Source organism: Sinohyriopsis cumingii, chromosome 4 (genome assembly GCF_028554795.1).
Source record: "Sinohyriopsis cumingii isolate HCF-2022 chromosome 4, ASM2855479v2, whole genome shotgun sequence".
NCBI classification, from domain to species: domain Eukaryota; kingdom Metazoa; phylum Mollusca; class Bivalvia; order Unionida; family Unionidae; genus Sinohyriopsis; species Sinohyriopsis cumingii.
In genome coordinates, this window is record NC_142964.1 from 98,014,541 (window position 1) to 98,039,799 (window position 25,259).

The following is a 25,259-nucleotide window of genomic DNA, read 5'->3' on the forward strand; positions in this document are numbered from 1 at the left end:
ACAAATATAACAAGATGTTTGCTTTACATACTTTACTGCTCCATCTACTTTTACAGTTTATATACTGTTAGTAACGAATAACATATGAAAATCTAGAAGCCATATTTTGACTGTGTCTGGCGTTTGGTTTGCCTATTCTGGGCCCACTGGTTTTTCAATTCCAGCTCTCGCTCTTTAGCCTGGAAGTAAAGAAATAAAAAAATTGTAAGACAGATGGCATTATTCTTAAAGATTATTACTGATTTAAACTGAAATTTGGATATTGAAACATTTTTTGATTTTTCTAAAATGACATGTCCACTGGTTCATCAAATTTGGAAGAAGTACTATTGTTTCTAATAAAAGATCATTGTTGGGTCTTAAATTTTGTGGTTAGCAGAAACCACAAAATTCACAAAACCGTATGTATGAAAGACAGTGAATTCACAGTAACTGCTATTTTTAGCTCTAATATTTAAAATGTTTGGTATTAAACAGGCACAGTCTACAAGGATCAGTGAAAGGAAGAATATGACAATACCAAGTTATAAAATGAAACAGATACACTAATGAAAAATCCTGCACATTAAGATTCCAGGAAGTAAGCATTCCCTCTCCCACTGTATTATGCCCACCCTGCATCTTGCACGGGACATAACATTTGATGTATGAAATCAGGATGATTTCAACTATCACCAGCTAAGGCAATTGTAACTGTATTGAAACAACTCTCCCAAGGAAGTGATATTCTCTGAATTTCATGATTTAATTTACATTAATGACAAATAATGCTAACGTCTCAGCTAACAAAAGTATGCAAAACATCCAAGTTAATCAAAGTGGAATGTTTCAATAATGATCAAATCTTAGACAATACAGTGATTAGAAAAAAAATGAGTGCACAAAAACTACCAAATGAAGTACTTTTTTAACTCTTGTAAAAGTGAAATTAAATGGCATTTTATCTGCATCACAGATCAAACATTTAGGCTAGATGAATTAAGGGTTTAAAAAAATTCCAACAAATTTATCAAACTCATAGCCTATTTTGGCAGACTGCATGATCTTGTGTCTGAAAAAACACCTCTCTTGTGTCTGAAAAAACACCTCCGGTACATGACAGATTTGTATGGTTACCTGGAAGGCCAGATAAGTGATCTGATGCTTGCGGCGCTGCTGAGAGGATGGCAAGTCTTTATTTTTTTGTGACTTATGATCTGTCTCCTCTGTAAGGCTTTTTGTCAGCTCTTCTGTGCTGGCAACAAAGTCATCAGCATTCACATCCACAATATTAATCTCTTCTTTTCCTCTGGTCTTCTTGCCTTGCAGCTTTAGGAACTGTGAAGAACCAAAAAATTAATCTCAGATAAATTACACACCAAATTTTTAACAGCACAGCTCAAGATCTGCCACTGCAAAGTTTGCCAAGAGATTGAGAACTATGCTGTTAAGTTTACTTATTTCACTAAAAAAATCACAGATCAAAATCTGCCATTGCAAAGTGTATAAACAGAGTAAGATGTTTGCTATTTAACTTTTAATTTCAAGCAAGCAGTATATATATTGATCCACTAATATACATGTTACCAAAATAAGGAGATGGTAACCAGAAAGGAGGAAGGGGGGGTGGGGGGGGGGGTGAAGCTAAAATTCTCCACCACACATAAATAAGTCAGAAACAACTAGAATGTTTCCTTGAGTAAGTTTTCTTTCTTTATAGTTAGTCGGTTAATATTATGCCCTGGATATGCTTAAAAAGTGGGCTTCCTCTGGCTTTGCCCTATGGGCCCAATGATACTAAATGATATTTCTGGATCTGACCCTGGTAACCTAATTCTTTTAATCTAATGATCATGGTACATGTTTCACACTCAAATGCATAGACAGGCTGGAGGTATTAGTACTACTGCAAGTTGCCTCCCTTACATGTCTCTCAACATTGCTTCCCAAAAAAATCCTTCAATACCAATCATATGAACTTAATCCCACTAAGAACTTGACTTTTTGAAATTACTAATACACCACACACTGACTGCTCTGGTGGCCTAAGTGGTTAGAGCAACCACCTCAGATGAGGGAGGTTGCAGGTTTGAACCCCTGCCAAGTCATACTAAAGACTTAGAAAAAAAATGGTACTAGCAGCTGCCTCACTTGGTACTCGGTATTATGAGGTTAGTGCTAGGACTGGTTAGCCTGGTGTCAAGATAATGTGCCTGGGTGGGATTTTGCTTTCTTATAAGGATTTTAGTTACACCTACATAACAAGTGTACCACGAATAGCACAAAATATGCCCACCCCTCTTTAATAATCCTCTATATAGGTACTAGTAGTGTATGGCTAACTCTGAAAACTACCAATGGGTCTCAGTGCCCTTGACTTAAACTTGAAATACATGTAATTACTGTGCAGAAATCTTGCTATAACTTTGAACTTTGATGTTTAGACACCAAAATTTATAAGTTTTTTTTAAAACCTTAAATGCAAGCCATCAACAAAGTTTGGCCTAGTAACTTACTTTAGAAAAAAAGATTGTGCACAACCCATTTTCTAAGCAGCACCTTTACCTCAGCTTTTCACCTGTAAATTACTGGGCTTCTTTCTTATCCAATTTGTTAAGCCATATACAAACACAAGTGAAGGTACACAGTCTACAACTGAAATTATTTTTGAGAAAGTGAAAGCCATCCACAAAGTTTATTCAAGGTTTCATAGCAGAGTTAAAGTTATTGTGCGGGAACCATTTTCTTCAAGCCACAGTAACCTAACCTTTGACACCACAAAGTTTGGTCAAAGTCTATGATGTAGAATTAATGTCATGCAGAAACCATTTTCTTTAGTCAGTGACCTTGATATTTGACCTTTTTACCCTGAAATCAATACATTTCTTCTGTATCTCAACTGCATGTAATTTGTGGTAAATGCTAGAGATTATTCTGTGGAAATGAAAATAAACGTAAGGATATTGTGTGCCTTTAGGCTGGCATACATAAAAAGCTGAAATACCTTCCATAATCAATATACTCCAAGTCTTGAAAAACAATACCAAGTTCCAATGCAGCAAACGTGATTATATGGTTTTATGGTATACAATTGTTCACCCTGCTATAAGCAGTACACATCCAGATCTGCACATAAATATAAAAAAAAAATGATATCAGAATGACCTGTGAACCAACAGTCAATAAATTAGTCTATAGGACATTCTTACTATCATTTTTCTTTTGTACATCAAATGTTCATTCTATCAATGCCAATCTATTTGAATCACCTCAGTTATTTCTATGGTCAGACTGCAAATGTTCCTTCTATCAATGCCAATCTATCTGAATCACCTCAGTTATTTCTATAGTCAGACTGCAAATGTTCATTCTATCAATGCCAATCTATTTGAATCACCTCAGTTATTTCTATGGTCAGACTGCAAATGTTCATTCTATCAGTGCCAATCTATTTGAATCACCTCAGTTATTTCTATGGTCAGACTGCAAATGTTCATTCTATCAATGCCAATCTATTTGAATCACCTCAGTTATTTCTATGGTCAGACTGAACAAAGGATTAATTGATAAACTGCATATGAAAAATGTTGTTTTTTTTATGCATTAGCAACTTCTCGGTCAATCCTTGTTTCCTAAATAGACAATGCAGTCTGAATGACAGTTATCAGTATACATCAAGGTATGATCCATAGAATAGATATTCAGCTAAGAGACATGTAAGAAAATGTGCATCAAATAGATCAATCTTTAAGTGATTTTGTAATGCTTGGACATGTAATTATTTCAAAATATTAATTTCATAAGGAAGTTAATTACTCCAGCATTTCCCAAGTGATCATCCTCAATTCTGGATGAATAAGTACTATACGAAAACAAATGCTGAATATGGAGCAAAATTCAGGTACCATTCTTTCTAAACATGTCTCTGCTAATCTGGGTATTCCAAGTTTATTTCATTAAACTTTATTTCACATTTTATTTCCAGCTTTCAGCTGGGATTCATTCTTTTAAGATTTGAAACATAGACATCCTGTTCTTCAATTTCTGAAAGCATTCAAAGAATACATGGTACGAATTTCAAATTTATGATTTTCCAATTCAAATAAGATGGTAAAAGAAATATGGCACTTGAGTAATGACAGAATATCCTTTATGAAATTTGATCGAAAACTGGTGATTACTACAACATGATGAGTTATCAATTAATTTCTTTTAAACTATAAATTTTGCAAATTTGTAACACAATTTTTGCTATTCTTTCACTGAAAAAATGCATATCATATGGGGTTTTGAACAAAATATAGTCAACTGTATCACTGATTTCACAAAATAAAAGCCTCTATGTGATATAAAGAACTCATTCTTATGCAAGATAAAGTCCATATACAAACCTCTTCATCCTGCATCAGCTGCACTGGATCAAGGGTATCTGTCATCAACAATGATTCATACTGGAAAAGATTAAGACACAAGTTTATTAATTTGTACAAGAGGTATAGGATAATTGGCAATTAATACTAGAGTTGTGTTACTTATTTTAATATCATGGCATTATGTTAGGTTTTAATTTTCATCTGGAATGCAATTTGCATTATCAACCAGGTTTTGTTGTTGTTGTAGGTTTGATGCCATTTTTCAGCATATGGTTTCTATTCATGGCAGAAGAACCCAGCAAGAACCACCCACCCAGGGGAAGCTACAGGTAAGCTTTCTCAAATTCCAACTTTGGCCAAGCCCACATATACAGAACTGAGATGGAAGTGATACCATTTTGAAAAGATCTAACTATAAATGCATGCTAGTGTGAGCAATATAAAAACTGAACCAAAACAACTCTGACATCTTTTAACTCCAAATACAAGCTCTTTATATACATTTCCAAACCCCTCCCATCTCCAGTGTCCCAACCCCTCCCATCTCCATTGTCCCAATCCCTCCCATCTCCACTGTGCCCAACCACAACCCTCAATTGTAGAACATAACCAACAGTCAATACCCCCAACCAAGGGGTTTCAATAAGAAACAAAACAGCATGGAAAGTTCAAAAAGTAGCAAAGATGGTCCAGGGGGTTTGAGGGGTTATAACAAGGGCTATGGCTCACAGAAGGTGAAATGGTGAAAGTCTATCATCTTAAGACTATCTATCTCTGATGGAGAAAAGTGAAATTTTATTACTAATTTTCTACATGATAATTTATATCACACTGGGGGGTGGGGGAGATCTTATGAGTTCCATTATATTACTGTACGTGTATCATGCATAATTATCTAGTTTAATGATATTGATAAAGAACCATTACAATACATTCATATTAGCAACTAAACTAATAAAATATATGCCGTCAAGTCAGTGTTTTGCCTGATCACCTCTTGGACTGCTATCACAGATTCACTTTGATATTTGTTTATCTTCATGGCATTGAGACATTCAAAAGATGCTAGGAATCTATTTGTGAGAGGAGGCTTCTTCAGTAGATGCTTCATCAATCTTGAGAAAAAAAGCTCAGACAAAAGTGATAACTCTTCTGGTTTAAACTTCTACATAAATGATAAAAAGAACAAAATGAACATTTTCAAAAGCATTACCATACAACAACAAAAAACACTACACTACTAAATACTACTATCCACAAGAAATGCTGATAAACAATATACAAATTTTAACACAAAAATGTAGTTCAAAAGGTACAATTTATTCAAATTGTCCATTTACCATTCAGAAAACTGAAGAAGAAAAAAGGAATTTAGGGGAAATTTTGCAAAACTAAATTCATGTGAATTTACTATAAAATATGCTTTCTCCTTTGAATACATTCCTCAATCACATCAAAATTAGGAGAATAGGTAATAGGTGGAAGGAATGCCAAGCAGCCTATCTATACCTTGGGTAAACTTCTAGGAAAGAAAGGTTATATTCCCTATGTGAACAATAACCCATTCTGCTGCTTAAAGCAACACAACCTATGGTCACATGATATGTGACAGGTTAAGAGGATGATTATTTAAGTCTTCTTACCACCAAAATTCTCTGGCGAATCCACTGAAGCTAAGAGACTGTTGGTTTAATTAGGCCTGATGTCTCTGCAAAGCGAAATCCCGAGAAGGTTGACTCTTTGTGCCATACAACAGCTTCTGTGATGTCTCAGCTCAAAACAATGCATTCAAATGCAAGGCTTGCAGAGATCACTCTAATTTCATTAAAATTCTAATGACGTGACTCTGATCTTTTAAGATTTCAGAGTACATTGAGCATTTAATCCACTTAAGCCATAAAGGCAGATCTTGAGATGTGATATCCTGCTTTCCTACCTTCACTGGGAGAAAGAGTCATGTGTGGTTACCATGACTTCTCTCTGTGCACTTCATGTCAATGGTGACAGGAAGTTGCATGGCCACTGCTATCAACTTATCAAAAAGCATAAGAAAGGATATTTTGGAAACTGGGTGAGAAATTTTGGTCTATTTTTAAAAAAATGGTTAGCAGGTCTGACAGATTTTTATCCTAACTGATATCTACTCAGCCATGGTGCCTGAAAATGTCAGATATCAGTCAGCAGTCGCCTTTGATGGTAACTGGTACCAATGTTTACTACTTGTAAAGCCAAACAAAAAAAGTCAGCCAGTTGAGGGATCAAGGTTCTAAAAGGCATGATGGTACTGATTCTACACCAATCCTTGAAAACAAACCACTTTCCCTCATAAGCCTTCAGTATGGAGGTCCTTCTTCCTCCATCAGTCTGAATTCGTCCTCCCATAAGGCTGTAATGACATAGAGAAACACATGAAGCAGAAGACAGTCTGGGCAGAGGGTGAAATACCTCTGACTTTCGTTGTCTGGGAAGATTCAGTTTTGGCCATCATCTTTCTGGGTGGGTCTACCAAGAGCTTGAGCAGATCGTTGACCCTGGACTTGTCCCATCTGAGAGGGGCTATCAGAACTGTCTTGCAATTCTGTCCAAGAACTGCATATTAATCTGGTACTAAGACAGTATGGGTGAAGTGTACGCAAAAGCCAACCCACCGACCCACGAGAAGCAACTGGCAAGCTTTCTCACATATGAGATGATCTGTACCATGTTGACATGACAGAGATAATCTGTACCACACAGACATGACAGAGATGTTGTTGTTGTTGTAGGGTATAACGCCATTTTTCAGCACAAGATAGGCTATACATGGCGGGAGGAAGAACACAGGAAAACCCCAGAAAGAACCACTGACCCACAAGAAGCTACTGGTAAACTTTCTCATGTACCCATGTTAGCCAAGCATGAGACTCTAACGCAGATAGAGGTGAGATGACAGTGATCTGGAAAGGGAAGTGCATTAGACCACTCAGCCAATTGGGGCCCCTATCTGACAGAGATGATCTGTACCATGTGGACATGACAGAGATTATCTGAACAATGTGGACATGACAGATGATCTGTATGATGTGGACGTGACAGATGATCTGTATGATGTGGATATGACAGCGATGATCTGTGTGATGTGGATATGACAGAGACAAACAAGATTGAGATTTGTTTTAAACTCCATATCCAGATGGACAGAACACTGACACGGGTGAAGGTCAGATTTTTCCCAGTTCACTAGAAACTGAGATACTTTAAATGAAATAGAAGATCATTTCTGGAGAGAACAGAACAAACCATTTAGTCCTGATATGCCACCACTGCCAAAAAGATGCTGACCAGAAGAAGGTGAAATCACAATCCATAATTCTGGTGAAGACCCAGGGGCTGATATTTAGAGTGAAGGGAAGGACTCAAAAGTAGTAAACTATGTTGTGGTAAGCAATGAAAAGAAACTTTTGCATTGCTGGGTGAATAGGGATATGAAAGTAGGCATCCATGAAATCAAGACTAGTGAGTCTGACAGACCTGGATAAACCAAATCTAAAGCCCCTCCGAAATGACTTTGCTTTATGGAAATACGTTTATCCAATATGATCGGAACTGCAGGGAGTCTGGTGCCCACCAGCAGGCTGTCCAGTCGATCAGTCAACTGATCCACTAGTAGGAAATAATATAGTTCTGACGTGTAAATGTAAACAGTTTGTTAGTATGTTCTTACAGATGGACCAGTTGGTCAGAAGACAGTATGTGCCTTGTGGTCCATCTGGCTGGTGTGGTATTGTCAGTGTGGCCAGATGGCTATGCAGTCTGTCTTGATGGCTTGTTTGCCAATCAGTACTAACAGACTCTTGACCACTGTAATCATATATAGCTCATTTTTATGCATGAGCCAGTCAGTCAGCAATCGAAACAGCATACCAAAGACAATACATGCTTTGCAGTCTGGCAGGCTGGTGCAGTATGGTTGGTATGGACCATCCATCCAAACAGAATTGGTCAAATTGCAAATCTTCACACCCGGTTTCCTTTCTTAATATTTTCATGCACAGACAAGGTAAAAGATTTGTTTGTGAGCCATCATGCCTTGTTGGCAGGGTCCTAGGCTTAGCCCCAGTGGTAAATTCACTGGATTTTACTTAATGTTGTATGCACCATATAAAACATTTTGACTAACTGTATCACTGAAAACAAAATACAGATGATTAAATTTAAGTTATACATTATAAAGAATGGAACTGGACTGTCAGGAGTACAGCCTAGCACATGGCAGTGAAAGTAATAACTGGCAAATCTGTGTATAGGACACACAGTACTAATTCAGTTCCCATAGTAAACCTATGAAAACACCATGATATTAAAAATTCAATAACTTAAAATTTTTGAGTGCTCATGATCAAACCTATATTTATCAGTATAGATGAAACCTGGATGTCAGCTTCTATGTTGAGTAAAGGATATGAGCCGTGGCATTTTCTGGACCAGCATGTGTTTGAAACATGTGCTTTCAATTCTGCACCAAAGAGTCAGGTGCTAATTTTAGTAATGAGTGTTCCAAACTCAAGACTGCTAAAGGACTGAAATTCCATCAATAAAACAATGTCTCTATTTTTTTCCCACTTACAACTAGGATAAGCTCTCAAAAGATTCTTCTTCCTACAACATAACTTACATTATTAACTAATCCTGGTCAGCCTAACCCAAATATACTCTATTTTATGTTCACCCATTTCCAGGCTGGTTCCCATTTTTCCATGCCATTAGTAATGTGCATCCTATAATGGTAGCAACCTAGTGGGTAGAGTTGGGGAGTTAACCCGAAAGAGTTGCTTCCCTTCGTATATGTATTTTTCTCTCTCTCTCTCTCTCTCTATACACACACACATACACATGGAAAGACATTTTGAATCTTTCCATGAAGGCTTGATTCAGAGGTGTAATATAATGAGGTATTTGACTAATTTCATCTGTTCGTAGTGCTGGCAATCCGATTAAAATCAGATCTCCACTGTTATACATGAAGATCTGACAATGACCACTTAGGTTCTGGTAACCTATTTATTACCATAATTGCTAATTTTATCAACAAATCAGATGAAGTCTTGTATCTTCACATTTGGAGACTAAGCAGTGTGGATGAAGAGCATGAATGTGTACTGAATGATTTGATTCACTTTCAGATTTTTGAAAGCTGCATTTCCATTGGCTAATTCAAAGGTCTCCAGAACATGACCTTTAAGTGGTCATCATCAGATCTTCACGTGGAGTGGAGTTCGGGTTTTAATCAGACTGCAGGGCTGGATTCAGGAAATAGCAGGCTTACAGTCCCTCATCTTAATATGATGAGAAAATGTATTCAATGAAGAGCTTGACTACCTAAATGTGAAGAAGAAAAAAATCATATGTTAGTATAATATGGAAAGTAATCAAACTTTATGTTTTATTATAATACACAAGTTATAATCAACAATAATCACCTTAAGAAGTAAACATTACAGTATATATTGCCCGTTTATTGAGCTGCAGGCAAAGTATGCTTTATAGGACTGGATATGTACTGAAACCTACATATTATAAATGAAATCTATTTTTAATAGGATTGGACAAGTACACTTGTTTTAAACATGGAACAACATGTGTGTGGTATTCACGTTCATTCTTATATGTTGTGTTTAGGTCAAACTGTAAGCAAACATTTTACGTGTTGATAATCTATAGTACTGTCTGTATATCTGTAAGCGCCCACTAGCCTATTTGATTTAGTCTCTGCTTCATGCCACTACCTAACTCTGTAAAACTCTGGCAATTGGTGATTTTTTTTCTTCAGCCAAAAGTTGAGTGTGTGCATTCTTTCCTTCATTAATGGCACATGATCACCACTTGAGACTGTGTATGATTGTGTGTTAAAGGAAAGCATCTGAATCTTAATGTTTCTCTTTGATGGCAATTGAATTACATGTCTAGCATAAATTTCAGCTGATGCTAAATCAGAAAAGGCATCTTCTAGACATAGGCTGAACTGTATCAATTGGAAGAAAATAAATCTTAATTGGATGAATCAACTAAGAACGAACAATGATCAATTATAAACTTCAAAGTTAATTTTTCTATATTTAGAAGTTTGGTGACATTTAAAAAGACTGGGTGGACAAATAGAGGACATTAGAATGTTCCTAATATTTTTAAACTATCAGGAATATATGACTGTAATCAGTTCTGAATGGTGTAAACTGGGAAAACTTTCTGGGTGGTGTAATTGGGGATAATGCTATGACTTTTGTGCATCTAAAGATGAGGTGGGAAGTGTGAAGGTTTGTGCAAAAAATACTATTTATTCACAAGTGGTGTCATTCATCATTTTATTTTGTAGGTTTGGAGCGGCTAAATTCTAAGCAGTGTGAGTTACCTGTGCAATTACCCTATCCCATTTGCAACTGGTGAATAAACTGCTCTTTGAAACACCAAGAAGCCTAACGATTACACAGCACATACAAGCCATGAAACAATGTTAACCACACAGACCCAGATCTACAATCAACAACACAGACCCTAATCTGTCAGCGCTATGTGTACTGGCTTATTCAAGTCTATGATGTTTACAGCATGACTTGACCTAAAAGTAAATATATACAGTACATTTTCTATAATGAGAAAAATACAATACCTGATCATTTGTACCAGAATTATACACCTCTGTGTCATCCTGTCCTGAAACCTCCATGTCAGCATAATTTGATGATGGCCTGTAATTTGCTGAAATATGTCCTGATCTCTGTAAGAAAGAAGCATTAAAATTAAGTGGGGCATCTGCATCAGGTTGTTTTGCAGGTAATATTGGTATGTCGCTGTCATCCATTGCTGAGGACATGTCCATTTTAGGAGCTGGAAGATTTATTGGAGTCCGTGTACATAATGATGGAGGAAGAGGAACAGTGGACACATCACTAATGTCTGTCCATATGTGTTCTGAGGCTGATGACAATGGAGTGACAATAGGTGCAAATGATGCCAAACTCTGCTGAACCCTTTCACCCGAATCAAGGGAAAAGAAATTTGATGAACCAACATTTTTACCATGTTCCCCATCCTCCTCATCACTGTCACTGTTATATGTTGCAGTAACCAATGCTTTCATTGGAGCTGACATGGTTGACTTTGCTGCTGCTGATGATGATGATGTTTTGGGAACAGATAGAGATGCCATTTTTGGAGTGTTCTCCTGTGGTTGTTGCTTCTTGGTTAGGCTGTATGGAAGCAAAACTCTATTAGCTTCTTTTTTGGCAGCATGGACTGGCATGGGTAAAAGGTCTGTCAGGCCACATTTTGTCTGAAAAAGTAAAGAAATGTAGATGAAAACCTGCACTAATGATTCAAGTACAGGAATGAGCAACAATAAGTTCTCAAGCAAAGAATGCCAAATTTGTGAAAATGTTTTAGCTTTCCACAGTTGCTGTTGTTTGCTCACTTGGCTGATATATCTTGCATTATTTATAATCATTCTGTTTCACTAACAACTGCATCACACATCTGGTGGTCATGAAACTGCAGTTACTGTAACCAGCATCCTCCATGTTAGACAAAGCATGAATTCCCATGATGAACTGCATCCATTAGTATGGTTCCCAACTTCATATGCTCCAAGCTATACACTTCACTACACAATCAAAAGACTAGACTTATATATATAGTTAACAGCTTATCACATTGGCTATATATCATTTTTTGTACCACAAGATGAAAGGTACCTGATACTGACATAGGATCAGAAAATTTGCTTTGTACTGTATACTGGTTCCTATCACCAGCCATTTCACAAAAAGCATAAATTCAAAAATCTGAACTACTTCTGTGTTTTCTTTGCCTTCAGTTACTTTCAAAGCAGGTTGAAGATCAAAAACCAATATTGACATCTAAATGCATTTATTGACTTCTAATTGCATTTATTGACTTCTAAATGCATTTATTGACTTCTAATTGCATTTACTGACTTCTAAATGCATTTATTGACTTCTAAATGCATTTATTCCAAGAGCAAACCTGAACTGGAATGAATCAATCTTGATTACATTACTTTGCTGGGATAAGTAAACATCAAGTCTATGCATGCATAATAGGAGACTAATAATGGGAAATAATCACAACTGTTTTATTAGATGTACATAGTATCAACAGCAAAACAAATATACACTTTTGAAAAATTAAATAAGAAAAAAGTTATGTGTAAGCAATGGCATTTATTCCGCTGATAATGCTGATCTAATGTTCTTTTGAGATCCAGTTTTGAGGACAGCAACTGAAACAAGTTGTGGCATCATTTCTAAATCAATGGCAAATCTTCATATTAGACATCAAAAACTGTAAATGGAAATACACTTACTGAAATTTTTAAAAATCACTCAGATAAATAAATTATGGTGCCACAGAGGTGGATGATGAAAACTAGTCCAGTTCAGTGAGGACCTCCGTCAAATTGGCCTATTTTTAGAAATGGTCTAAATGGCAAGCTATTAATGACAAAACAATTTAGTCAGCAGTTTCATTTACGTAAAGAAGCAAACTAAGTTTGATATAAAACTACTGAAACAATGCAGACATTGATTTTAAAGGAGAAATAGTGTTTTTGATTACAAATTACTTGCAGACCCATAAAAATGGGCAAACTTCCCTGCACTCTATCCCTCTCAAAACCATACCATATTTTAATAATCCAACAAAATTAGCAGCCTCAGCAGGCAAGATATGGTGAGAATTAATATGTGTGGTCCTTTATGATTTAATGATAGACTGTACTTACATTGGAAGGTTTAAATTTCTTCTTGACTGGTTCATCTGTTTCCTCATCTGAGTCCTATAGAGTACAAATGTCAATGAATACAAAGTATGGATATAGAGCACAGTGAAAACTCTAACAAAAGTATTAGTAATTAAAATGGTGGCAACGATTACAGCATTCTTGTATTTCTTGCAATCCTTGAAAATAAACTGGCAATGCATATCCCTAATTTGCAAAGAATATTTTAAGTTCTTTTCCTTTCATAGGTCTAAATTTTTGTGGTTTTAGAACAAAAATCAGTTTTCATCAATAGATAAAGCTGTAAATTGGAGTTAGGGTAATACTGTTTCTACAAATGGATTGTTGTTTGCTGGTCTTTAAATATGTGGTTATGACAAGCACAAAATCCACTAAAAGTAGTGAATTCACAATTTCACAGTAAGTTATATTTGTTTTAAAGTGTAGTACATTACTAAATATAGATATATGGTACTGAATTTGGTGTAATAACATTCTTGTTACATCTCAAACTTTCACAGTTGTTGTAAGTTGCTCGAGTCACTTAATTCTCAAACATGATTATGAAATGAGATGATTTATCATAGTTACTGTGTAGAAATTAATTTTTTAGTTCAGAAACAAATTTAATGTAAGTCACCAATGGGATCCTAGTATGACAGTTTTCTCAACATCACTGAAAATATCCAACCGATGTTGTGATTGGGTGATAACAGAGACACCAAAAACCTTTCTTACTTAAGATCATTTATGAAAGCTGTAAGCATTCATGACTAAGAGATTTTAACAGCATACCATTTTTGCTTTTTTACTGAGGATTATGAAACACAGTGCAATAATCATCAACTTGAAAGATTTAAGCCAAGTGAATACTTTACATACATATTCAGCATTTTAAAGTTTGTTATCCTTGCTACATATATGGAGGCATTTTTTTTTATCTAACATGCATGGGATCACCCACAATCTTGTTACATCATCTACAACAATTAATGTAAGCTGGGTCATTTTTATCCATTATCTGTTACTCTTTCAATTTTATCCATTATCTGTTACTCTTAAAAATAAGCCATTACTATTAATGTTTTATTTTTCGAATAAATGTGATGTCAAACCCACTTGCACTTCATCATTCTGTGGACTGGGGACAGTGAGGTACATGTTTTATCATGGCAATTTTATAATCCCTTTACAGATGTCTTCATTCATATCCATTGTACACAATAATTCCTCTTTTTTTTTCCTGAAAGAATTACTGTCATAAAATCATCCATGCTTCAGGTTCAGAAAGTGTTATCTAAAATTGCAATGCTCAAATCATTTTGGCATGAACTGAATGTAAATTAAAATCATTCATCAACTCATAACTATTTATTCAATCATCCATCTGTACTATACAAAAATTCCATACACAAACTATTGTTCACACAGATGCAAATGTTGCATATAGGCAAACTTCTATTTCTTCTGCCAATCAATAAAACAAATGGTGTTTTGTATGATATCAGGCAATTGTAAATAGACAGCATAATTAATGTTGTAAAATAAACACTTCTTGATGCTGGCAGCTATTTCTCTGGTTGCTGCTAACATATCATAAGAAACAAGATATAACAATTGTGACAATAAACTGATTTTATAAAATTCTAAAACTACGTAATAAAATTATAGTGCTGTTATCTTCTTACAAGTTGTAACATGAATCAGGTCAACAAATGTACTTTCTTTGCAAAGTCAACAATCCTGAAAATTGGTTACAGTCAAATTCTGCTGCTGTTTCCACAGTACAAAACCTCTTTTTTTTTTATACAATTATAGGAAGCAACACTCTACAAAATGATTAATTTTATTATTAATGGACCTGAATAAGTCCACTCAGTAATAATTCACTTCCAATTGGGCCACAAAAAATTCATTTTTCTATGGCAATTTTAATTTCTGGCATTTACAATCATAAAATTAGTACCAAAAATTTCTGAGCATAAACTTCTTTTATGAACCATACCATCATAACGTTTGAAGGAAAAACTGACATAAAAGAGGATGCTTTACTTTTATAATGCATTGCACTGAAAGAAAAGAAGAAATGGGAGGAGGTGGCAAGACAGAGCTCATCACAAATTTCCCATGCATTCATCCTAGGGACAAGTGAGTTGCAAAAGGTATTCATCCCTGTACTCATTTTATTCAGTAGACTGCACTTACCCTCTACACTGCTTTTACAAAATAACTTCAGGTACCTACCTACTTGATACTAAGATAAATAAAATCCATGAAAATATTATATTCTAATACACAGCTCATTAGATAAACACATAAGACACAATGCTTGTAACGCAAGAAAATTGCAGTTGCACAAATTGCTCTTTCTTATGGGCATTTAAAGTGAAACCTTTCAGTTGTCTAGGCATTGTAACTTTTCTTTTCAGCAAGCTATCACACATTTTTGTGAGTTAGATATGAAAGAAGTCAATAGACAGAAAATGTCAAAATTTTATGATTTTCGTCTGATCATTATTATGCTTAGATCACCAGTATTTTTAAGACTGTGCAGCATTTTAATACATTTCCACACGCAAGTAAAGACAACAACTAATATTTCTATAAGTATGTAATTACTTTTAACAAGAAAACTTTCAGTCACTTGCATTTGAAAGAAGAATTCCAACTGTCTCAATTTCCACCAACTTTTGTACTAAATTATCCATTTTGGTCAAACCTCCAGTCTAGAAAGCTACAAACGAGTACCATAAAGAGGGAGGATTGCTAATTGACCAAGGAACATTTCTAGATCATTACCCAGCTAGATTTCAACCAACCAGCTATTATCTCCACATTATCTGCTTTATAAATAGAATACAACAGCATGTTTCAAGACTGTGCATCATATTTTATACACTAACACCCCAAAGTAAAGATACAGGAATCAGATTAGACACTTAAAATACTTATTTTGAATCAAAGATAGCAACATTTTTCTTGTGACAAGTAATTACACACTACACTGATATGTTAGCATCTTCCATTCGACATAAGAAAAGCTTCAGTTCTGAATATACATTATACCTGGGGCAACTGTACCCCATGTGTGATAGCTTGTTGAAAGTGAAACTTTCTCCATATCAAAATGGCCTCAATTTCTCAAAAGTGTCAGTATAAAATGTGAACACCATTAAGAATTGAGAGCAACATAATATGTTCATAATAATTACCTATATCAAGCTTATACTGGATAAGTATGTAAAACAAAGTTAAGTCATTCCTTTGTGACCTGTTCTTAGCTGACAACTTGCAAGCAAATTAGGAAAAGGCTATTTATAACTGAGGCATGCCAAATGTTAAGCGATGTTGAACTTCAGCACTTGTTAATGGTAGAAAATGCACTCATATTTATTCTCAAGGTATGAATCTACATCTACTCAGCCCCCACTGAGGATTGGCAAATAGTAAAGTTTTACTCAGCCCAGCCAATTTTCACCTGTCAGGATGAAATGACAAGTGGTTTTTCTGAGCTCTGCAAGGTGATATGAATTTAACTTTGTGGCATGTGTAGGTGAAATGACAGAATCCAGGGCGACTCTTTCTCCCAAATCAAACACAAATGTGGACCATCGCTATTGTCTTGTTTCCATGGACATTACAATTACCCTGTTTTTCACAGGTTTTTGCCCATTTTAGTTTGATTAAAGCAGGTCAATTTGGGTTTCAACAGATCCCTCTAAAGTTAGTCAGTGTTGCACGCTGAACATGGGCTCAGAGGTTTCCCATATGCCCCCCCATGGGTAAGCTTTTTCGTCAGGAAAAATCTAAAAACCACAATACTTTTCTCTAGTGGATGTCAATTAACATCCATGCTGGCACTAGTGACTGCCAAAGTCATTAAAGGTGATAAAAACTATGAGATAGCAATAATTATTTTAAAACAATGTACAGGTATCTGCCAACTTACATCATTTTGACTTAAGTGATGTAACTAAATTATGTATTTTTCAATTAAAATCAAAGGCAGTGAAACCAAAAATTTGGAGTTATGTAATTTCAAGTTACAAGACCACTATTGGGAACACAACTATCATGTAAGTTGGGGGAGAGCTGTTTCTGGCAATGAAAACATTCATTGCTGGTTGACAGCTACAAACACAGCATATGTTCAAGGTTAAAGTCACACTTTAGACAGGAAAAAATTTAATTATTTTGGGGCTGAATTAATAACAACATTGACTAAATTTATACTAAATAAAAATGTGTCATTTAATTATTGATTTATTCAATTCAAGAGAGAAAAGTAGTCAGGAAAACAAAGGTATTTACTATAATAAATGCTGGCAGATAAAGAGTGAACACTTAAGTCAAATGAGAACAAGAGCCAGAATGGAAAACTCCATGGTGTAGCTCATTTCAGGTAAACCTAATATTCAAACACAGTAAGTTTTTCAGGAGTTACCTAAGTACATGATAAAATGTTTATTACAATAACATAAATATACAAGGAAAATAAGACAGTATAGTGCAGACCACAAAGTTAAGGTGGCTAAACTGTTGAAGCAAATAAGATTATGTTTATTAGCACAACAACAGTATTATATTCTACAATTTTCCTTTGTTCCTTTGAAGTGATGGACATTCCCCAAATCTGGAGGGTAAGGACACAGTGTCCCCTATACTTCAGATTTTAGGTACAATGCTGGTGAAGAGACCCTGCTTCCAGGACCTTCCATTTCTGGTCCTGGAGTGTCTATAATTTTCTATATTCTGGTTTCTCAGATCTGGAGGAGTTATGTCAATGGACTTTCCCTTTCAAAATCCTAAAATATGTCATGTTTATAATGACAACTAAAACACTAACACAAGTTGGTAGGGCAGGTATGGTAATCTTGACAGGCATATGAACTTTCTTTGACGGTGGCTTTGGCACATCGGCCATCTGTGATGCCTTTGGTTTCACTTCATCCTCCAATTCATCTTCTTCTACAGCCAATTTCTCATTGTGCTCAGGCCTTTTGGGCTCAGGAAGGCCTAGAAATGAAAACACATAAAAATAATAAAACTCAACTTCAAAATTACAGAAAAGTACATACTCAATGTTAAGTATCTTTTCTTCACCAAACTCAAATTTGATGCATATCTGGTATTTTACTGTAACTTATCAAACTTTTTAACATCGTACTCATCTTGGTTAAACCTTAAGCCTAATCAAGCTCAACTCCTATTACTGTGTTTGACAAATCTTTTGTACATTACTCAGGATCTATCAGAATTCTATGCCTAACATACTGTATGTTGAATTCTGGTAGTACAATATGATAATAGAATCATGACCATTACATTATTTTCAAAAGTATACAACTTTAAAATAATTTATGAAAGGGAACAATTATTAATCACTCATAACAATGAAGGAAGTCCTAAAGTTAACAGTTTCATGTTACATGCCATTTCCAGTGGTGCTGTATGTATTGCATGGTGGGCTACCAGCTTAATTACCCAACCTTAATATTTGTTGGACAGTAATATTATTAAGTGACCAGCTCTAAATTTTAGAATCTTATCAAAAAAATGCAAACCTGGAGGACCAGGAACTTTTCAAAGTTCATGTCCCTTTCTGAATTGCTTGTGAGGGCTTGTCCGACACTGGTGGTGCATTGGAGACAACATTTCAGCTGTTCCGAGAGGTGAATCGGAACAACATTTGGTAGCAAATATCAAGGTAAAGGGGCAGGAGAATAATGTTCAGGATATACATGGCCACTTACTAGCAATGCCAGTTATTTCAGACCTTCAATCAAGTGGTATGTGTGCCTAAATGCAAGACAGATGAATCGAATTTAATACCCATGAGACAGCTATATTTTGTGACCCAACAATTACATTATCTTCTTATATTAGATATGTATCATATTATTTAAAGATGTCTTACAAGACATCATGTAGCATCTTAACAGAGAAAAGCATAATGTAGCATGTTTAAATAATATACTTTAAATTCAATGTCATGTCACAATATTATTTTGGACTTACTGAATAAAATTATAAAGTTGTAACATATGAATAACAAATTCTTAAATTTGTGCTCATCTTGTATGAAATTCCTTAAGTCCTGAGAAAGATTATCAACATTCTGTGAAGCAAAGGATGGTATTATGTGACCCTGCCTGTCCTATTTATGCATACAAAGTGCTATGAAATGATTTCTTAACCATCCCCAATAGAGACTTGAAACTATGGGATAAGAATGAGGATGTCCTGTAGATATGCACAACCATCTAGCAACGTCTTTATCAACAGGAACTAACTAATGTGTTGGACGGTTGAGATGCCTTGCACTTGCCATCCTTTATGTATTGGCAATTCACATCCAAGGTCAACAGCCAATGAATACAAAGGTAATCTTTTTTTACAGGGGTTAATACTAAACAATCAGTGCTCTTAAGAATTTAATTCTATGAATCAATAGACAAGGGATTTATACTTTCCATGTTGATAAAAAAAGTCACTCTAAATAAATTTATTAATTAGCACCAAATGGCACAATAATCCACATGCATAACAAGTGGACCCTCCAAAATGGATTATGTCAACATACAGTTCTTCTCCACCACTAGTCATACCATGTAAGATATCTTCTGTGATATTCATCTTTTTGGGGTGCGACAGCTTACTGCCTAAATAATGGTGTTCTATAGTGTGTTCTACTGGGGAATGAGAGGCCAAATTTGCAGGAATATTGCACAAAAATCACAGCACATATTGATGCTTTTCCACAAATTAAAGTCATGTTGCTTTAGTCTGACTTTACTTATTCTGCAGGAGTCACACTACCAGGCAAAGTGGGTGACTAAGTTGCCTAAAAAATATAAACTTCACCTTCTTCTATTAGGAAAGCAAAAACGACTTCTCCCTGTGATTCTTTTGTAGAGGTACATTGACCAAACATACTTTTTGTGATGCCCCCTCACCGTAGCCAGGTTAGTTCTATTGTTGTGTTGTAGCAAAATGTATTCATTAAATCATCAGTAGCTAGGCCTAGTTTTGATATTAATTATGCTGACAAACTCTTGTTCATTCAGAGGCATGTATTTTGACAGCTGATTGACCATTAACCCTTTCCCGAGTAAGTCAACAACTACCATTGCCTGATTTCTGTGTGTTATCCTTTGATGATAAAAACATACAAACTTGTGTTTTGAAACTTTAACAATAGTATGTAAATAGCAATTTGTGTTGTTGTGTTTTAAGATCAGATATGGTCTGGATATATTAACTGCTTCTTGTACACTATTTAATCACAAAATTAGTTTCAAACTATAAGTGAACAAGTAACAGGGAAATAATGGCAGACATCGCCATGTCTGGGAAGTACCAGTTTATTTGATTGCCTGTTTTCATAAATCATTGGGCAAATATATTCAGAAAAATATACAATTCATAGAAAGCAAAGCCCGAGTATTACGTTATTTAAGACTTGACTTTCAAATGCAATTATGTAGGTCTGAAATGTATGGGACAATGCTATGTTGTGGAATTCGTGACACGCATTGTATGGTCAAAGTTGTTTTCTGATTTGTCTCGTACTTGTGAAAATACGGAAAAAAGCAGTGAAGCATATATTTCTGCACTCCCGACTTCTGAAAATTTGACTTCTCATTCCAATGTTAGCTGACCTCAGAACACTCTACATAATGCCATTATTTAGGCATTAAGATGACAACCTAAACAACACAACTGTCAGGAGACGTGTTTGATATTGTAGGACTACTCACTCCTCTGTCAGACAACCAGGGAAGTCTAAACAATGCCATTATTTAGGCAGTAACACATCACACCCAAAAATATAAATATCAGGGGAGACGTATTACAATGACTTTTTTTGGCAGGATTTATCTCCACCACCAATCTTGTCAGAAAAAAAGGCAGCGAACTTGTTGGTCTTCCTTAGTCCTAAAATGAAAGACCTTGTCCTTGATTTTTATGTTTTGTGTGTCGATGTCTTACTGCCAAAATGATAGCGCTGTGTAGTACGTTTTGATGTCGACTGATGGTGTAATGAAAGTCAAACTTTTCAGGAATATCTCACACACTTGGCAGCCCATATCAGCACTTTTCTACACATTAAAGTTATAATTTATTAGTCAGACTTTACTAACTCTGACATCTTTTTCCTAAGCTATTAAAATTCTCACAGAAGCAAATGGACCTGTTTTCAAGTTTCGTTGGCCTACATAAGTCGGCTGAAAAGCAATGGAAGCCAGGAATGCCAAAATCAGGTTAAGCTGAAGTAATATTCTTTAACGAAACGAATAAAAAATATATTATGCCTATTGGGACTGTAAGCAATGTTTTGTTTCGTTCAAGAAACATTTCCCCCCACCTGAACATACTTCGGCATACCCAGATTACTGTAGCATTTCAACAAATTCAGATGTATGTCAATGGAACATGAAAATAAATCCATTTGCTAGAGTCGGACTTTGATTCCACTTGGAAAAAAACAGCACAGTAAGTATATTAATTACACATCAATTTGTGGAAGAGTGTTGATAAGGGCTGCTAAGTGTGTGAGATATTCCTAAAACTTTGACTACTCTTTCCGATGTCACCCGACATCAGAAGACGCTATATAAGGCCGTTATTTGGGCAGTAATACGTAGGACTAAAACATAACGTGATACGTCATACATTGTAGGACTAGGTCTTTCTAAACACACAGCTCCATATCAAAGAGAACTTATCAGAACTTGTTTTGCATGTATGCAGTGTTCAATCGATTTTTAAAATAAAACTGAAAAAGGTACTGATAGTAATGGCCAATTTGGAAAAAGGGGTAGTCTGACAACATAAAAGTACGAAAAATGCTGGAAAGTCTGCCTTGTTTTCTTGCTTGTTTGTTGTTTGTTTTTTTTCTTGCACCTCGAAGTGTTGCTATTCATACCAAGAAGAAGAGACGATGTTGATTCTGTAGATACGTCTCTCGATTCTTTTCTTTCCTCCGAGTCGGAATCGCTGTCTGAAATCGGAGACGTGGAAACCGAGTCCTGCTTAAAGGAACAAACATCTTTCCTTTCAGCACTATGGCTCTCCAAAACCTGTCTCTTATCAGTAGTTAACGGAGAATTTTCAGTTAATTCCTCCGACTCACTCTCATCGCTTGCATCATATGCGACTAAAGACATCTGAGTGTCCTTTTCTTATCTGAGAATGTTGGCTTTTCAGATTGTATTAGCCTAAATAATAACTACTTTAAGGATCGCGTACATCCTTGAAAACATTTTTGTTTAGGTTTGGACCACAAACGAAGGATATTATATTTAAGTGAACAGCGATCAGAAGAGCTGAATAAATGCATCGTAATTTCATTTTTCAAAAAAGTTTTAATCATATACGCTTACAAATTAATTTCGAAAATCGTCCCGATATGTACTGATATAAGCGGTACAACAGAAATTGATTAAACTAATTATGTCAAACGAATCACCGGCACCACATCTCATACGGAAAAGCTGTACCTATGAAAAAGACGTGTGTGTGTGTGTGTGTGTGTGTGTGATTTGGATTTTTAACGTAGCTTTAACACTTTTTCAGTCATATCGCAACGATGTCTGCAGTGTGACAGTTTATAGTGATATCTAGCACTGGGGCATCACGTCGCAGACATGTAGCATGATGTCCCACCCAGTCACATTATCCTGACACCAGGCCGACCAATCCTAACACTAACCTCTTAATGTTGAGCGCCAAGCGAGGCAGCTGTTAGTACCATTTTTGTAAGTCGAAAAAGACATTGGCATAATTTGATCTACCGAAGACATTTATTTGCGATTTTTTATTTGATTTCGCATTAAAAAAAAGTTACTGCCACAAATCACATTTTAAAGAGAAATTTTAAAAAAAAATGATTGCTTAGTGACGTATAATTATCGAAATGGAAATTCTAGTCCATGGTTTAAAAAAAAACATAAATATTAGCAAGTGAATTTTTAAATTCTTTATTCATCTGAATAGCAAAACACTGGTTCCAATATTATCATCATACAGGCATTTTGTGCCTGTGTTGAGATAGCAAACAGTAGTACTGGATGGTGTAAATATCTGTATACACACACCCAAATATATATATATATATATATATATATATATATATATATATATATATATATATATGCATATAAACATCTTAATCTTGAAATCTCCCAAGACTTGGTACTACAGGACAATGTGAATGGCTAGAATACAGGGATTGTATCTATATAGAAACATGCTAACAGGTGGGCCAGCCTCAGAGAGCATTATTATACACAGGCATGTATACTTAACATATTAATGCACTCAAACATATACCTTGCTTTAAATTGAGCAGCAATAGAGATAAGTGAATGTTCAGTTTATAAAATGGTTTTTTATATAGTCGCTTTTGTGTATCAAAAATTTTCCATTGTGTATTTAGAATACTTTTCTAACAAAGTTCAATTTAACTCTTTCTTAAAATTAGACATAGCTGGTCATTGATTAATTAAATCTTCACTTAAAAATACATAATTTCAACTGTAATATAAATAAGTGAATCCCATCATCAGCCATGTTTTTTAATCTATCATAATAAGCAGAAATTCTCTCTTTGGTGCATAAAAAAAGTTGTACTGACTACTGCACTCACTCTTTATCCAATTAAAATTAAGTAAGCTTTTGGACATCCCCCCCCCCACCCCAAATCATTAAATCTGATCGAGATTGATTCTGTTTTTGGACACTCACCACAATCATTAAACCCAACAAGATTTATTCTGTTTTTGAACATGTCCCACATTATAAAGCCTTTGTCAAGACTGATTGTTTTTGGACACACACTTCCCTTAAGAAATGAGATGAAACTTCCACAGAGTTTTAAAAAGAGTATAATTTTTTTAATTTGGTACAAATTTTGTTACAAAACTGTTTCCTGCCAAATTCTGTTTAAAATCTTAGTTTTAAACCGTTTAAGTCTATAACATCTGGTTATATTGTGTGGCATGGAAGAAATCTTATTTAATTCATTCTCATTTAAATTTAAATTGTAAAATTCAGAATTCCCTTCTGTTGAGGCTGGTTTATCTCTTTTGCAAATGAGTGTTTCGTAAATTCTCTTGCAGACCTTTTTATCAATTATTATAAGTAAAATAGATGGGTGCAGAAATGGGTATTGTATATTAAAATCGATACTGACATTAGTAGTAAGGTGGGACGGTCTAGGGACTAGGGGAGTTCCATGTTAAAAAGGTAATATCCACTCTGGGGACTACGTAAATTTAACATGGGAAGCAATATCCACTCTGGGGACTATATAAATTTAACATGGGGAAAAAAAAAGGTATCCACTCTGGGGACAAGGGAATTTAACATGGGAGAAAGGAAATATCCATTCTAGGGACAAAGGCATTTGAACAATGGGAGAAAAAAATATCCATTCTAGGGACAAAGGCAATTGAAACATGGGATTTTTAAATAAAAAATAAAATAAAATAAAAAATAAAGAGGGTTGGCAATGGAAAGTCAATCTCTTTTCGAGACCTATGAGTGGCCCTGAAAAGGGCCTTTGGATTTATGTTAATATGCCCTTAACATAAAGGGCATCTGTGGCATCTTCTTGTCCTCAAGCTGCGTCTTAGTGTAGGGCCATAAATCAGAGTCCTCTTGAGGCAACCTTGTCTTTCTACGTAGATCCTACATATCCACAGACTGGTGTTTGTCCTGTGGACAACGGTCCACTTGGATCAGACATACATTAGCATGTCCGTCCTAAACATCATTGAAGACACAAGGGTGGATAATTCAACTGTGGTCCACATCTTGAGGCGACGAGAACAGGTGAATCAATGCAGTGAACTGCGCTTATTTATAGGTAGAGGAAGGATTGAAACGGATTGAGTTCATTGACCAATCCAAACACACGTTGCAAAATTCAGTCAGCCCGCATCCAATCCGAAGAGAGCAGTCTGTGACGTCACGTGGTCTATATAGATTCGCTAGCGCCTGTGTGCAGTCAAACTATGCAACAGTGATTCAACATGACGGAAACTCAGAAAACGATCCATTGGGGTGCACCAGCAGTGGAGACCGCCCAAGGGACCCGGACTTACTTTCAGAAGAGGTAAATTGGGATT

The 25,259-nt window shown here is 35.5% G+C and overlaps 1 protein-coding gene across 1 annotated transcript; it reads right to left on the reverse strand.

Annotated features, from left to right (window-relative positions):
• Positions 1–17: 17 nt before the first annotated feature.
• Positions 18–22,375, reverse strand: LOC149801739 (proline-rich protein PRCC-like). Its single transcript, XM_089956052.1, has 7 exons — positions 22,055–22,375; positions 17,972–18,141; positions 13,129–13,182; positions 10,999–11,661; positions 4,371–4,430; positions 1,117–1,317; positions 18–179 (listed from the first exon to the last, which is right to left on the reverse strand). The coding sequence occupies exons 1-7, from the start codon at positions 22,293–22,295 to the stop codon at positions 93–95; spliced, it is 1,476 nt and encodes a 491-aa protein (XP_089812178.1). The 5' UTR covers positions 22,296–22,375; the 3' UTR covers positions 18–92.
• Between the last annotated feature and the right edge of the window lie 2,884 nt (positions 22,376–25,259).

Excerpts from the sequence above, each read along its gene's own strand:
- LOC149801739 (XM_089956052.1), bottom strand. The coding sequence starts at position 22,295 with ATGTCTTTAGTCGCATATGATGCAAGCGATGAGAGTGAGTCGGAGGAA. Across the intron at positions 4,431-10,998 it reads ATTCTGGTACAAATGATCAG|TATGAATCATTGTTGATGAC; the intron begins GTATTGTATTTT and ends AATCTTTTCCAG. Across the intron at positions 180-1,116 it reads TCACTTATCTGGCCTTCCAG|GCTAAAGAGCGAGAGCTGGA; the intron begins GTAACCATACAA and ends CTTTACTTCCAG.